This window comes from Solenopsis invicta, chromosome 12, assembly GCF_016802725.1.
Source record: "Solenopsis invicta isolate M01_SB chromosome 12, UNIL_Sinv_3.0, whole genome shotgun sequence".
Taxonomy (NCBI): Eukaryota; Metazoa; Arthropoda; class Insecta; order Hymenoptera; family Formicidae; genus Solenopsis; species Solenopsis invicta.
Window position 1 is genome coordinate 6,044,459 of NC_052675.1, and position 16,649 is coordinate 6,061,107.

The following is a 16,649-nucleotide window of genomic DNA, read 5'->3' on the forward strand; positions in this document are numbered from 1 at the left end:
GAAAATTCAAAATTCGCGATACTTTTTGAACACACCTCGTATTGTGAATTACTTTGACGTTAGAAAATTTTGATTGCACTTTTGCTACTTAATTTATATTTGAGGTTATGTCACATTGTCTATATAATTTTTAGCACTGTAAATAAAAAAAAAATATGCCATTGAATTGCGATATTAACATATCATATGACTTCAATAAAACAAAAATTTCTTTATGTTTCAAAGTACTTACTAAGACGTTCTATTTTAGCGGGTTTAACATCGTCTAAGGAAATCACCGTCACTAATGGACTTCCAAAATATCAAATCTTTTTACATTTTTTAATTATGTAATGTTAAGTAGATTTACCTTCTGAAATGTGATACAAATGTTATTCTAATTCTATATATAAATTAAATAACAGAGAACGTACTTTTCTAAGACATAACCTCCTTTTCTTTCTTTACACAAAGCTTCTTTCAATGGATCATGGTATCATGCTGCAGATAATACACCATTTTTTACAATAAATGTTATATTACGATCAATGTTACGATCAATGTTTACGATCAAGGTTATAGAATTTAACAAGATCGCTGAAATAAACATATACTTGTATTATCGATATGGGACGCTTCTGAGAAACAGCGTCATGCGCACGATCGGTGGCCCGGCCGCCAAGCCTCGTACGGTAGTGGGGGGAGCAATAGGTGTCGCTTCGGAAATCTGCCTGGAAAGTTGTAACTAATTCCGATTGAGCACTGTTATTACATATTTTAAATATAATGTTTGACACAAAACAATTATCAGTTTAAAAATAAACGTAATAATGCTCAGAGATTTAATTATGCCCACTATAATGCGCATTAAAATGTCTCAGTAATGCCCCAGTAATGCTCAGTAATGCCCCAGTAATAATGCCCAGTATTGCCCAGTAATGCCCCAGTAATGCCCCAGTAATGCCTAGTAATGCCCAGTAATGCCCAGTAATGCCCTAGTAATGCCTGGTAATTCCTAAAGTCTGTACACCTACTGCCCTTAGCGGTTTTCCCCTCGAAAGTACCCATACAGCACAGAAGGCTGCAGAAATATTGTTGCAACATTGCTGCAACGTTATAACATTGCTGCAACGTTGCAACAATATTGTTGCAAATTTTGTGCTGTATAGGTGAAAACTAGTTTACAGAGAAAATCGTATCAGCACCGATGAATTTACGGATGCCATGGTATAATTCTCCGGTGACAGTCTTCGTATGGCAAATGCACGGCGGTTGTGCCAGGGCGGTTTATACAAAACGATGAGATCGGTGCGGGAACGGCGAGATCCGGAATCAAAAAACAGACGAGTTTGCTTTCCAACTGGCTTGATGATATTCGGCACGGTCTATTGTTCGACGTGGTCTATTGTTCGGCGTGGCTATTATTAGACACAGCGTTCGGTCCGCTTTTTCTGCTTAGGTTTCGCAAAAATTAGGTAGCCGGGTGCGCGATAGCAAGACGCGGGGTGACTCACAGCTGTGCGTCTCTTTAATTTTCCGTATTCGCGCTATTCTTAGGCTGGGATACAATGGCTATGCCAAATACGCTCGGTGGAGGTAAAGACGCTTTATCCCGCGGTTCTCTAGCCGCTTAAGGATCGGTGCGGTGATCAAATGCCGTACGGGCAAGAACACTTGCCAAGGTCCAAGCACGCTTAAGTCCAGCTGCGGCGGGAAAAAACGAGTTATCGAAAGGTAACCACCAAGAACGCTCGGTAGAGGCAAAGTACTCTTTACCCCGGAGGGCTACCTGGCGGAGATTTCTTCGGAAGACTATCGGCGAAGTTGTTTATCCAGATAGTCGGCGGAGAAGAAGCTCAGTATCTCGCTGCTCCGGCTCTTTTATACCCGGATCTCGAGACGTTAAGATTGTTCGGAGGCTCCTCGACTCATCTCGGAGACAGTATCCCCGCCGCTTGAAATCGGTTTCGGAGAGTGAGCGGAGTGAAGTAAGCATGCTGGTCGGGCGGATCACGCCAGCCGACGTGTCGGTTCGGTCAAGCGCGCGTGCGCGACGAGATACTCGGCGCGCGAATGTGGTCCATGCTCGCGTACGTGTATTTGAAATGGATTATCAGCGCGAAAAATCTGCTTTTCGCTCAACGAATGATCGGCCGGGTGATTCTGGACGCTGGTCAGACCACGAGGGGTGGCTGAAAAAGGCGATTTGTTACAAGTATTTGAGTCTTACTTTGAACAGATCGTTCTTCATTATTGATTATACTATCCTAAGCAACAAAACTTGCCAATAAATTACCTCTTCTCAATAGAAAGAAAACAAACTAGGAATTTTTCAGAAACATTATAAATGAAGAGCTTAACTGTAAAATATCTCTCAAGTCTGCAAAATAATTGGAAGAAGCTACAGAAAACTTCACTAAAGTAATACAGAAAAAAATCTGGGAAGCTACTTCAGAAATCAAGACTCAAAATTACAAAATATTCTTCACCAAGGTAAAAATTGAAAAAAAACAAAATTAGAAAGCAATGGCAGCTCACGCGTTCAGTCAAAGAAAAAACAAAACTCAACAAGACAACTAAGCAGCTTAAAAACTGCTTCATAAGGAAAAAATCCAGCTATAAAAATTTCTTGGGAATCTTACAGCTGCAAAAACTACTAATTATTTATTATGGAAAAAAAATAAAACAACCACAACAATCAATCCCGTCAATCAGACTACCAAATAAAAACTAAACAAGCTTTTATTAAACATCTGGCAAAAGTCTTTGAACATTTTGTTTCAGAAATTGGCATACACAAAGAAAAAAAATTCCTTGAAGAATCATTAGATATGTCGATTAATAAGAAATTTTCAAATCTGTAACAACTCCGTTTTCGCGCACGGATAGTGTGTTGTATGTTATTCAAGAGTGAGGTTGGAGAAAATTAGACTAGTCGAACGGTTTTAAACTAATACAGACATTTACTATAAGACAAAGACAAAATGATTACAAATTGATGCTGTGCATAACTCACAACGGTGGGTGGAACAAATATTGAACCTAATCTAACGTAATCAAGGATATTTACAGTTTTAAAAATAATAACGCTTAAATTAATCTAACGTAATCGCGAATATTTACAATACAATAAATAAGAAAATAAATATATAATAAATAGTAAATAAAATTGTAAAAAATAAATTAGTAACAAATAAAACAAAATTGTAATGCGGTCCATGAATTAAAATTAGAATTTAAAGAAATTTTAAATTAAAAAATACTGTGACTGAGATCTTTTTTCTGGTAAGTCATCTTTATATCCAAATTATTCTTTGTTTCAGGCAAAAATGTAAGGAAGTCCAATGTGTGAGTCTTTAACGCGGTCAATAAATTTACTTCCAGTCACAAAATAAATGATCTGATCCACTGAAAGTCGTGTTCATCTTGTAATGATACTTCGATCTTTCCTCTGTGGCTTACAGTGTAAGACCGTTTTACGAAGAGTAATTTGGATGTAAAGATAACCTACCAGAAAAAAAGACCTCAATCACAATATCTTTTAATTCAAAATTTCTTTAAATTCTAATTTTAATTCATAGACCGCATTACAATTTTGTATTATTTGTTACTAATTTATTTTTTACCATTTTATTTACTATTTATTATGTATTTATTTTCTAATTTATTGTATTGTTTGTCCACTGTCAATGGCGTGTTCATCTCAAAGATTTGCATCAGGGGGCTCAAAAAAAGATTTCTGTGATTCGCAATGGTTAAATGGTGTTACTAATGAATAATCTACTAATATACTCATATTTTTAAATTTCATTGACGAAGTCTCGCTGTAGCCGAAACGCGTTTGAATGTATTCGCTAATTTTATTTTGTTTGTATAATTGATAATAATTTTAAATGTATTATTTTCATAATTGATAATATTTTTAAGAATTTTCTCAAATTGTAGTATTATGCGGAATAATAACTACTCATTGCCTAATTGTTTATTTTTTAATGTTAAAAAAATAATCTTTATTTTACAAACCCTTATCACAAGTGTTATTATAGAATAATAACAGAAAAACTAAAAATTGTTATAAAATAAAAAATAATATAACATCGATTAATATAAGAAAAATTATAATAAATTATTAATATATTATATTGATTTTTATTTATGAAATATACACAAATAAGAATCGTCAAGATACTCAATATCTTTTTGTGAATTTAATCTATTATGTTGTTCTCTAATATGTAGCATCTCAAAAATTAATATCGATATGCAAAGTCAATGCTCTTCTGCTACCCATTGTAAAGAAGCAAGTATACGTGCTTGAGCGGAAGGCATTCTCCTTCTACAGGGGAACGTGCGCGAAACGGACGAATTTTTGTTCATGTTGAGTATATACTTACAGTGAACCGAGTATAAAAGATGGTCCGAGACCACACAATCTTTTATCATCTTCTCTATTTTCTCCTTCGTCTCCATACTTTCCATCATATAATCAATAACCGATTCACCTCTCCCCCGTATGTCTAATCTCCATATCTATTCCCCATATTTCCATTAAATATTGCTCATGCTACCTACTTTCTGGATCAATACCCTTCTTTCTCTATTTATTTTCATATCCTTCGATTTCTTTCCCCTTTCCATGTCTTCCTAGCTTGGTTCCTTTATCCCCCCCTCCTCTTCTCTTTTGTTTTGACGTTAAAATTGCTTTCAATTATAGTTCTTATCTCTCCTCTCCCTCTTCCATTTACCACCTCAGAAGCTCCAATTTTTTATTCAAATCCCCATTAACGCACATCCCTACAATTTGCCTCGAATTTGCCTTATTCAATTCTATCTCTGCCATCACTATCCCTTGCTCCCTTTTTATTTTTATCCCATTTAATTCAATCTTTCTCTTCATTCCCAATAGCATTCCATTTTTATTATTTAATTAAAAATATTTTTTAAATAAAAAACAACAAATAAATGCTTCTTTCGTTTCTTATTAAAAACATTTATCAAGTTAAATAAAAATACTTTTTATAAATATTTAATAAAAGCAAAATTAGAAATAAGTAAAAAGGCTAATGAGTTCAGCACGATTCGTAATGTACAAGACAGATACATCAATCATAGACAAATTTTTTTTATTCAATAAAATGTTCAAACGTTTTGACTCAACTTTGGAGCGTATCCTACATCATAAGCGTATAACAAATTCAAGTAACAAGTGCAATTAAATTATCTGATTATCGTTGATCCGATGGACGAGTCACTAACGGTTTGCCAAACCCAAAGTGTAAATTTTCCACCGTGTATATTATCAGAGGAGATGATTTGATCTCCCCCAAGAAGCCAATGAAGACCAATGAAGAAACGGATAACGTAACTCTTTAAAACATTTTTAATCCATACGAGCACATTAAGATTCCGCTTCACTGTAATGTGCTATTCTTACAACGCTGCTTTTAAGTGATACTTTTTACTCATTTATAATTTTGTTAAATCTCAAGAGTTGAAAAATTTGTTACAAGTGCTCCCGGTAATAATGTAATATTGTAATACTTTTTTAATAAATTACTTTTGCATGTTTGAGTAAATTCTTTTGAAAAAATGAAAAAATAAAAAATAAAACATTTTTCTCTTTGTAAATTGCTATTTTTAATTAACACTAATATTTTATTTTAATTATTAAACTTTTTTTAAAATGTGTACATTGAAGACGAAACGAATTTATTTAATAATTAAACAAAACAAAATATATCGTGAAAAGTACATTTCCTTTCGCTTGTTTCTGACCTTTCTACTCTTTCCTTGATTATTTTACAAATATAAGTTACTCACTTTTTTTATTATTTATAATTTTCAGTTGAAATATTGTGGTCGAAAATCGATGGCAGCACCAGCTGTTGGAGACGGACAAATGCATCAACGTGAAGCTAACGAAGTTATTGTTAAACCATTTGAATTCAATTAAAAATTAACAAATATTATTTTAATAAGACTACATATACTCCTAATTAAACATATGCTCAATAAGAGTAGTTGTCTTACATGTTCTACATTAATTTTATCAATAAAAGGAAGTATTATGGAAGTACAAAATATTATGGACGTTATCCATTTTATTTTAATTTGGCAATAAACATTTCAAAAGATAGAATTAAACAGATAAAGCATCAGAACTTTCATTTATTTAAAATATTCATTTATTTAAAATATTTTCAAATATTAGCAACAAATATTTATAACAAATATTTAGATTTTATTTAAAAAGCATTTATACAATACTTGGATTTCTTATATAAGAATCAAATGATAAATGGTTAATCTTAAAATAGTATTGTACATAAATTTGGCATACAAGCTCCCATACTATATCACTCACCAATATTATATCATTCAGTATCAATACCACTTTAGAGTTATAATAGATTAAATTGACATCATACCTAATTCTGCACATTAATGTTCCTTAAATAGTTAAAGAGAAATAGGCTCTATAGAATTCAATGTACAGAAGTCATGGCAATTATAATACTGACACAAGTGTGTAAAAAGCAAAATTATTCACAAATTAATATAGTAGACGTACTCGTTTAAACCATCTTCAGTACAAATAGTTACAGATGTAAAAACAATTTATTACTTGTAGTAGTAACAAAATTGATGTAACGCAGTAATTCAAATGGTATATTGTTGTGCATCATGTTTCCTGAGTTGAGTCCATTTAGATAATTGAAGTCAAAAAGGTAAAAGTAAAACGTAATATTAATCAAAATGTGCAAAAGTTGGCATAGCACAAATTAACAACATTGATCATGTTGTTGTGGCATTAGAGATACAAGAACAATGGTGTCGGCTGTATATTGACGTGACCCCTATATATTTTGATTAATATTCTTTATTATTTAATTTTTTTTAATAATAAAAAGCAATAAGATAAATTGAGATATTCATAAATATATTCTTAAATTAATTACATTAATCACATTAATTACATTAAATTATAGATTTTATCCTAATATAATAGTTTTAATAATATTTCTGTCATTTATTTTAAGTAAAATTTTATCTTCTCAACATTTTTTTCGAATGAAAAAATATTAATAACAATAATCTATTGTTTCTATTAAAAAACACTACCAATTATTGTTATTCAATTAACAACGGTTAATTTTCACTTTTGTCCTCTGCTTTCAAACTTTCGTGCTCTCTTTGCATGAGCGCTCGCAATTCATCCTAAAATTACGAGTTGCATTTTAGTCATTATAAAGCATTTAGTAATTAAAATAATACAAAGTAGATAATAAAAATAAAAATATAAAAAGTTATTACCCCCCAGCCAAGTTTATCTGCTAGCAGTTGACAGCCTGTGTCGCAATCACCCAACCAAGCTACATCCCGCCCTCCGTGTGTGTTCTTGGCATCAAATACCAAACCTTGTCGTAATCCTAAAAAACGTGACAGACGATCTTGCATACCCACTTTTTCATTATTGATGAGCAGACGGGGACAAGTGGTTCGCACTCTTGAAAACCAAATTATTTTCAAAATTACATATCTATTTCTTTTCATATTATTAATTTTTATAAAATTATTTTTATCATCTATATACATACCTATCCACTAATGATGCAAAAGGTTGTACTACTAAACTTGATCCCATGATAATTAAAAGATCAGCTTGTACAAAATCCTGATCAGCAAGTTCTTGGAAACGTTCAGGTAACATTTCACCGAAGAAGACTATATCAGGCTTCACAACACCTTCATTGCACTCTTCACATTTTGGAATTACGCCTTCTATTATTTTTTCTGTCATGTAAAATTATATAATTAGTATTTTTATTTTATTAATTATATACTTTTTACAAAATTGTCCAAAAATTTAAAGGAGCATATATACTTGGACGGATCAAAACAAGAACTAACGATACTAACTTTGTGAACTTTGTAAAAAAACAAAAAGAGAAGTCGTGTTTATTCTATTAAAAAATCATACTTTTCTTTAATCGACATTTAAATTAGATTTTAAAAAATAATATAAAATAATCATTCTTTTAATTTTTCTAAATGTTTTTAGGGCTTACTATTGACTTTCTCGCAGTGCGATATTGATTATATGATATCAGAAGCAAGAAATGACATGCAATAAATTACTTGCTACGTACGGATTTATTTTTTAATTTCTTTCTTAAAAATATAATAATTTCGTAATCCTGAAAAATATGCAACAAATTGAGACATCTGTCTGATATGTATGTAGGTAGAAGTGTAAACTAATTCTAGAAATAATAGTACATTCCTTAGCCATTATGGATTTGACAGCTAATGTAGGAAAACTCGAAAAATGATTTTATTATTTTTTTAACCCTTTACTGAAAAGTACTTGAATACCCCTACGATTGAAATAAATATATAAAAATATAAAACCTGATTATTCAAACCACAATCATCCCAAAAGTGTTTTTGGCAAAAAATTAGACTAGATAAAACATGTAGTTTATTTGTTGTTTTAGGGCGCTACGACTACTAGAATATAAAAAAAATTGTTTTACATAAAATGATTTATTGACTTCCTACACAAAGTATATACGAGTATCTGGGTATCCTTTCAGTAGAAATAGGTATCTATATATAAAAAAATTATGTAGGAATTCAATGAATCATTGAATTCTTGCACAAAATACATATGTATAGATAACGGGTAACCTCTTTAATAGAATAAGGTACACAAAAAAATGTATATTATATGCACAAATATGCCTATATTAGAATTCCATACAAAATATATTAGTATGCCCAGATATCTTTTGATAGATATAAGTTGTTTATATCTTCAATAAAGTAAGAGTTAATAAAATTTAAATAGAGAAAATAGAAAAAATAATTTTTATTATAAAATAAATACTTGATTTTTGTATTTTGTTATAAAAAATTTGAAAAGTTAGATCCTCATCTAACTTTTTACTTATCTAGATATACTCCTTTAATTAAAAGTTGAACAAATATTGTGTTTATATATATATATATATATATATATATATATATATATACAGGGTGTTTCAGACCACCCGTACACCCCTTTTCTCTTCGCAGGATTAGGACCAATCAAAAATATGTTCAGACGAAAGTTGTAGGGTTTCAAAAGATCTATTCAATGATCTTATCAGTTTGACCTTGGATGGCGTCGCCAAGGTCAGATCGAAATCATAATAAGTTTTTTAAATGAAACACCCTATTTTTGATTCCAGAATCTAATAGCTGGTGTCAAGACCTTTCCAAAACACTACAAGAAAGGTTATTTTCGTTGACTACTTTCCGAGTTGTGCGGCTTGAAAGTTACACTACCGCCAACACCATGTAAATAACAATATAAAATCACGCGTTACGCAGAAAGCCGTGCAGCCGACACAAAGAAAGTAAACACGCGAGCCGGGCCAACAAAAACAGATCATGAAAAGTCGTGAAAATTAGCTGTCGCGACCGTAGATAGTCACATACATATGTATGTCATAATATTATGTAATTACATTATTACTTTAACGGTAGCACACGAGCAATAACGAGCGCGGCTTTCTGCGTAACGATGACTGACTCGTGATTTTATACATATTGTTATTTGCATAGGATGTAGTAGAGATGTATTCACCACAACGCTATTGTGACTCAACTCAACACGAGTGACAATAACTCTCTCAAACTTGTCACCTACGTCTTCAATAACCGTCATATCAGTATCAATCGCGCAACAAAAATCCGACCCTCTTTATTAGTCTAGGTTTATTTAGCCATGTCCTATTCCAATGAAGAAGCATATGATATGCTGCTAATTTTAGGTGAATGTCGAGGTACATTCATTGCAGCGGAAAGATTGTGGCGGGAACGTTATCCTGATCGGACTCCTCACTCGCGAAATGTTTTTTCACGTTTGGCTAAACGAATCAAAATTAAAGGTGTCGTTCAGCCTCAACATAACAAAGGTACACAAATTCGTCGTCCGATTATGGATGAAAGAACAGTGGAAATTCTTGCATCGACAGAATTGAACCCTTATGATTCTTTAAGACGACGAGAACAAGATTCTGGTGTTAGTAAAATCAGTGTTTGGCGCATTCTAAAAAATAACAAATTTCACCCTTACAGAATGTCTGTTCATCAAGCGTTGAATTATAACGATATTAGACAGAGACTTGTATTTTGCAACTTTATAAGACAGCAACCACTTGATTTCCACTTGAAAATTTTATTTTCTGACGAATGTACACTTAAAAGTGATGGATCTGTTAATACTTGGAACTCTCGTTATTGGGCACAAAATAATCCTCACTGGTTGAGAGAAGTAGATCATCAAACCATTTGGAAAGTCAATGTTTGGTGTGGAATTATTGGAAGTCAAATCATAGGTCCTGTTTTCTTTGACGAAAATCTAAACGGTGATAGATATTCCGCCTTGATAATGACAGATCTTCCTGTTTTACTAGAAAATATTCCTCTGCAATTGCGCCTGAACATGTGGTTCCAACAAGATGCATGTCCGTCTCATACATCGAGAGTTGCTCGTGCGGCATTAAATACTATGTTCCCCGACAAGTGGATAGGCAAATACGGTCCAATCAATTATCCACCCCGATCACCAGATCTCACCGTCCTTGATTATTATTTCTGGGGAAGGATAAAAAACTTGGTCTATCATGAACGTCCGACTACGAGGGATAATATGATTCGTAGAATAAGTGAAACAATTCGATCCTTACGTGCCGAGGAAATTCTTCGAGCAACCAATGATTTTCAAAATAGAGTTGATGCTTGCATCGCAGAGAATGGTGCTCACTTTGAACATTTAGTCGCTTAACAAAACATACACTCATTCATTCCCGAACGTGAGAGGCAAGGGGACTCACGTGAATCAAGCACCCCAAACGTGAGAGGCAAGGGGACTCACGTGAATCAAGCACCCCAATGGGATGAAATTCTCGTCACGTCCACGTCGTTCATTCTGGATAATGCTAAGCACGGGAAAATGCATACAGTCAATCTGGACATGATTGATCATCAAACATAATCAATCCAGTTAATAAACAAAAGCAGAGTACATAAAACTTTGACTCCCCTTTTCCTCCCCCATACACACACGCATGCACGTATGCACACACCCACACACAAGATTAAATCCGACTAAGTAACCACCACATGGTACATCTTGAGTAATGCTGATGCTGGCGGTAGTGTAACTTTTAAGCCGCACAACTCGGAAAGTAGTCAACGAAAATAAACATTCTTATAGTGTTTTGGAAAGGTCTTGACACCAGCTATTAGATTCTGGAATCAAAAATAGGGTGTTCCATTTAAAAAACTTAATGTGATTTCGATCTGACCTTGGCGACGCCATCCAAGGTCAAACTGATAAGATCATTGAATAGATCTTTTGAAACCCTACAACTTTCGTCTGAACATATTTTTGATTGGTCCTAATCCTGCGAAGAGAAAAGGGGTGTACGGGTGGTCTGAAACACCCTGTATACAGGGTGTCCGTCCATAAATGTCCGAGCAAATATCTCGTAACTGGTTGAAGTTAGAAGAAAGTTTAATAAGGAACATTTACATGGTTTTTAGTCGGCTACAAAATGCACGTAAAGAAATTTTTTTTACTCGTCACCTTTTTGAGTTATGAAGGTCAATGTAGGTTTTTTAAATGGGTACCTATAATTTTTTTTGCATATTTACATAGTAGAGGTAATTTTCAATCAAAATTATATTAGGAAAAAAATTGCTACGACGCATCGTTTACGAGATAATCGGCATGCAAAGTATTAAAGTAATAATTTGGATCGAGTATTGTTGAACAAATTTGGAATATCAAATAGGTTGAGAAAGTAAACATTGTTTTTTCATGAAATATTTATTAACAAATTAATTAAGAAATGGTTCGAAATTGTTACCATCATGATCGATACAGCATTCAACGCGTTTTATAATGTTTCTTATTGTTAACTGCAGCATTTCTGTTGTAATACTTTCAACAGCTCTAGTGATTTTATGTCGTAAATCTTCTTCATTTTCAGGAATAGTTGCATAAACAATATCCTTAATATACCCCCAACTTCTGTTGTAATACCACATCTCGAGCATATCACACTTTTCCGTAATTGTAAACATTGTTCTCACGCGCTCGTATGAAGTCTGTTATATCGAACAGGATCGCTGACCTTCAACTTTTCAAAATACACGACTGTTTGATTTGTAAATAAAGTATTTGTATAGCACGTAATATGAATTACAGGGTAGTATGAGTTTGTTAGTCAATCGTCTACATACGAGCGCGTGAGAACAATGTTTACAATTACGGAAAAGTGTGATATGCTCGAGATCTGGTATTTAAGTATGCGTAATGAAAATGAAGCACGATTACTTTATCAACAAAAATATCCAGAACGAAGAATACCAAATAATCGTACATTTCGACGAATTGAAGATCAATTGCGTCAAACAGGATCGCTAACAAGACAACGACGTACAATCCAAACAGATGAAGAAAAAGAGACAAGTGTGCTATTAAGTTTTATTGAAAACAGACGTACATCCATAAGAACAGTAGCACGTAATTTAGAATTATCGAAAAGTTACGTACACGCTGTACTAAAAAAATTCAAATTCAAACCGTTTCGTGATAATTTAGTACAAGCTTTACATGAAGGAGATGCAAATCGCTTAATGTTCTGCCACTGGCTTCGAGTTAATTATCGCACTGACTTTGGTTTTCTTAATAAAATATTATGGTCTGATGAATCTTGTTTTTCCAATTGTGGTATGGAAAATCGACATAACGTGCATACTTGGTCCAATGTGAATCCACATGCGAAAAGAGATAAAGGTTTCCAACGCAGATTTTCGGAGAACGTATGGTGCGGAATCATCGGAACAAAAATTATTGGACCTTTCTTTTTTCATGGTCATCTTAATGGTGACAAATACTTGGAATTCTTGCAAACAACTTTCTCAGATTATTTACGCGATCTTCCATTATCAGTTTTTCGAAATATTATTTTTCAACAAGATGGTGCTCCAGCACACAATACACGTGCTGTAATTAACTTTTTAAATAATAGATTTCCTAATTGTTGGATGGGTACTAATGGTCCTGTACGATGGCCACCGAGATCTCCGTACTTGACCCCTTGCGATTTTTTCCTTTGGGGGTATATTAGGGATATTGTTTATGCAACTATTCCTGAAAATGAAGAAGATTTACGACATAAAATCACTAGAGCTGTTGAAAGTATTACAACAGAAATGCTGCAGTTAACAATAAGAAACATTATAAAACGCGTTGAATGCTGTATCGATCATGATGGTAACAATTTCGAACCATTTCTTAATTAATTTGTTAATAAATATTTCATGAAAAAACAATGTTTACTTTCTCAACCTATTTGATATTCCAAATTTGTTCAACAATACTCGATCCAAATTATTACTTTAATACTTTGCATGCCGATTATTTCGTAAACGATGCGTCGTAGCAATTTTTTTCCTAATATAATTTTGATTGAAAATTACCTCTACTATGTAAATATGCAAAAAAAATTATAGGTATCCATTTAAAAAACCTACATTGACCTTCATAACTCAAAAAGGTGACGAGTAAAAAAAATTTCTTTACGTGCATTTTGTAGCCGACTAAAAACCATGTAAATTTTCCTTATTAAACTTTCTTCTAACTTCAACCAGTTACGAGATATTTGCTCGGACATTTATGGACGGACACCCTGTATATATATACATACAGGGTGTCCCAGACTAATGTATAAAGATTACTACGATAAGGTAAAAGGGATCAAAATAAATCAAAAAGTCTAATAACAGTTTGCGATATTTGCAATAATTTTCGTGTAATAAAATATTAAAGTCAGCCGAATAAGAGCACGTGGAGAGGCAAATGGTTGGTCGCCTGAGCCGTAAGACCGTCCGGCTCGACACGATGCGGTGCCAACCTATCCTTTCCCTCGCCGCGCGCCACTTACCGTCGCCTACAATCGGGCCGCAGTGAGCAGTCCTACGGCTCAGACGAGCGACCGCTTGTCTCTCCGCGCGTTCTTATTCGCCTGACCTTAATATTTTAAAACTCCACCCTGTATATATATATATATATATATATATATATATATATATATATATATATATATATATATATATATATATATACAAGGTGTCAAGTAACTACCGCCCCTGGTTTCGTAAATTGATAGATCAAGTAAAACTGAGCAGAAAAGTCCTTTACCATTTTTTAATATTTGCCATAGTTTACAAAATAAAAATTAATAAAGTTTGCAAATAAGCGCCTTTTCCTTCTTTGCCGCGCCGCTCGCAGGCCAGAGCTACCTCTGCTTTTCCCTCCTCACCGCACCGCGCCACGCCTACAGCCGCGGCTGCCTACATCTCGGCGACCGGCGGGCAGTCCTTGCGCGCGGTGATACGCGCTTATTCGCAGACGTTATTAATTTTTATTTCGTTAACTACGGCAAATATTAAAAAATGGTACAGGACTTTTTTGCTCAGTTTTACTTGATCTATCAATCCACGAAACGAGGGGCGGTAGTTACCTGACACCCTGTATATAAGCAATTATGTAAGTATCCAAAATTTGTTTCTAATTATTATTAAAAAATACAATTTTCCATATTTAACTACAACAATAACTTTATGTATTATTTTAGAAAATTCTCAAAAATAGATTTTGTAAATTGTTATCATCAAGGCATCAGCAGAAATATAATAAAACGTATTAAAAGACTACAATGATAGATTAATTACAAAAATCAAGCAAAATTCATTGATCCACTTCATAAATTCGTGATTTCATTTAAAAAAATCTATTAAAGGTATTATACAAAATAATACAATATAATAAACAGATTCTTATACTATATTAATTACTCTTGTATTACTCTTATATTATATATTTTCATTCATTTGTTTCAAATAAATCTATTTAAATAAACTAGAAAGATAAATTACTTGAAAATCATATTTATCTTTGACAATTTTTTGCAACAAACTAAACAAGTGTATGAAAGTACATTTTTAAAGTGACTTATACTTTATATAAAAAGGAGAATATATTTTTTGATTGACAAATAATTATAAATACTCGTTATGCATCTATATAATTCTAGTACACCCAGATAGCCAAGCGCAATTTAGAACATTAGATAAACTAATGAACTGCACGAATTGTTGTGAAGTTACCGTCAATTTGCCGAATCAAAATCTTATGTGCAAATTGAGTTAGCAACATGAGGGCAAATAGACATCATCAATTTATGAAATTTTAAGAGCAAACGTTGAGAATTAATAATAAGCGTCAAGTATTCACAGCAAAATAACAGCACACGATAAACTCGCATTTCGTATACAATATCGTGCTAGCAAACTATGGCACATGTGATATCTAACGTTTTGCACAATATTGTGCAAAATATTTGCTGAAAATCGTTAAAATTTTTTAATTGTAGCTTGTGTTACTAACAAAATATTGACAATAAAAAAATGTTATCCGCAAACAGTACGCGGCACCGTCGACCCTACTATTAGATTCTGGAATCACAAATAGGGTGTCCCATTAAAAAAAATTAATGTAATTTCGATCGAACCTTGGCGACGCCATCCAAGGTCAAACTGATAAGATCAGTAAATAGATCTTTTGACTAAAACTTTTGTCTGAGACATTTTCTTGTGAAATACAAGGAAACGAAAATAATTTGGGGTTACCACACTTTTTTGATAGACCTTGCGCGCGCGCGCGCGCGTGTGTGTGTGTGTGTGTGTGTGTGTGTGTGTGTGCGTGCGTGCGCGCGCGCGTGAGTGTGTAAATTTGTTAATAAAAAATATTTTTCTACTCTATACGTTGTATAAATATTCCTCAAAACTTGACTTCCATATTTAGTTGCTTCATAAAAAATTCTCAAAGAATTTCAAGCAATCTGATCATTTAATCCTCTTAATGCAAAAAATATAGAATTATAAAAATATACCTTTCATCCACGGAAGTGTATATGGTGCTCGGCACTTAAGACAATGGCCAGTGTGAAATGTTCCATGAGCTTCTACTAGTTTGTCAGATGGTAATCCAGCAACACGTTCTAGTGTATCAATATTCTGTGTGTAATGCCGTAATAATAAGCCTTTTTCCCACAACAGACGAATAAAATAATGGCTTATTGTAGGTTTGAAGCCTTCTGGTAATAATTCTCTCGCAAGAGTGAAGAACGGTTCTGGATTCTTCATGAAAAATTGTAACTCAAAAATAGCTTGTGGATGAGGTAAATTATATTTGTCTAATTTATGATAAAGTCCACTAGACGGTGACCGAAAGTCTGGTATTCCTGCAGCTATAAAAGAATATGTGTATTTATATTACATAGGGTCTTAGAAAACTAAAACTTGTGCTTTCGTGGGTTGATAGAACGAGTTAAACTGAGAAGAAAAGTCCTGTACCATTTTTTATTATTCGCAATAGTTATCGAAATAAAAATTATTAAAGTTCGCCAAATGAGCGCGTATTTTCTTTGCCCACCGCACGAAGGGACCGCCCGTCGATCGCCAAGCTGGGCAGTCGCGGCGGGTGGCGCGGTAAGGACAGAGTACCATTGTCTACCGGCCAGCGCAATGGCGCTCGGCTGCCGCACACG

General features: G+C 33.4%; 2 protein-coding genes across 5 annotated transcripts in view; one reads left to right on the top strand and one right to left on the bottom strand.

Annotated features, from left to right (window-relative positions):
* Window positions 1-6,515, top strand: part of LOC105199284 (probable 2-oxoglutarate dehydrogenase E1 component DHKTD1 homolog, mitochondrial) — a 266,253-nt gene extending 259,738 nt beyond the window's left edge. For all 3 annotated transcript variants that reach the window (XM_039456078.1, XM_039456076.1, XM_039456077.1), the window contains one exon: window positions 5,825-6,515. In XM_039456078.1, the coding sequence (XP_039312012.1) occupies window positions 5,825-5,932 (108 nt within the window). In that variant the 3' untranslated portion in view covers window positions 5,933-6,515. The remainder of the gene's footprint in view (window positions 1-5,824) is intronic.
* A 392-nt stretch (window positions 6,516-6,907) lies between these two features.
* The window catches only part of LOC105198533 (NAD-dependent protein deacetylase sirtuin-2), a 43,066-nt gene continuing 33,324 nt past the window's right edge, over window positions 6,908-16,649 (bottom strand). For both annotated transcript variants that reach the window (XM_039456080.1, XM_039456081.1), the window contains exons 3-6: window positions 15,993-16,349; window positions 7,578-7,773; window positions 7,294-7,486; window positions 6,908-7,197 (exon numbers count right to left, since the gene is read on the bottom strand). In XM_039456080.1, the coding sequence (XP_039312014.1) occupies window positions 7,129-7,197; window positions 7,294-7,486; window positions 7,578-7,773; window positions 15,993-16,349 (815 nt within the window). In that variant the 3' untranslated portion in view covers window positions 6,908-7,128. The remainder of the gene's footprint in view (window positions 7,198-7,293; window positions 7,487-7,577; window positions 7,774-15,992; window positions 16,350-16,649) is intronic.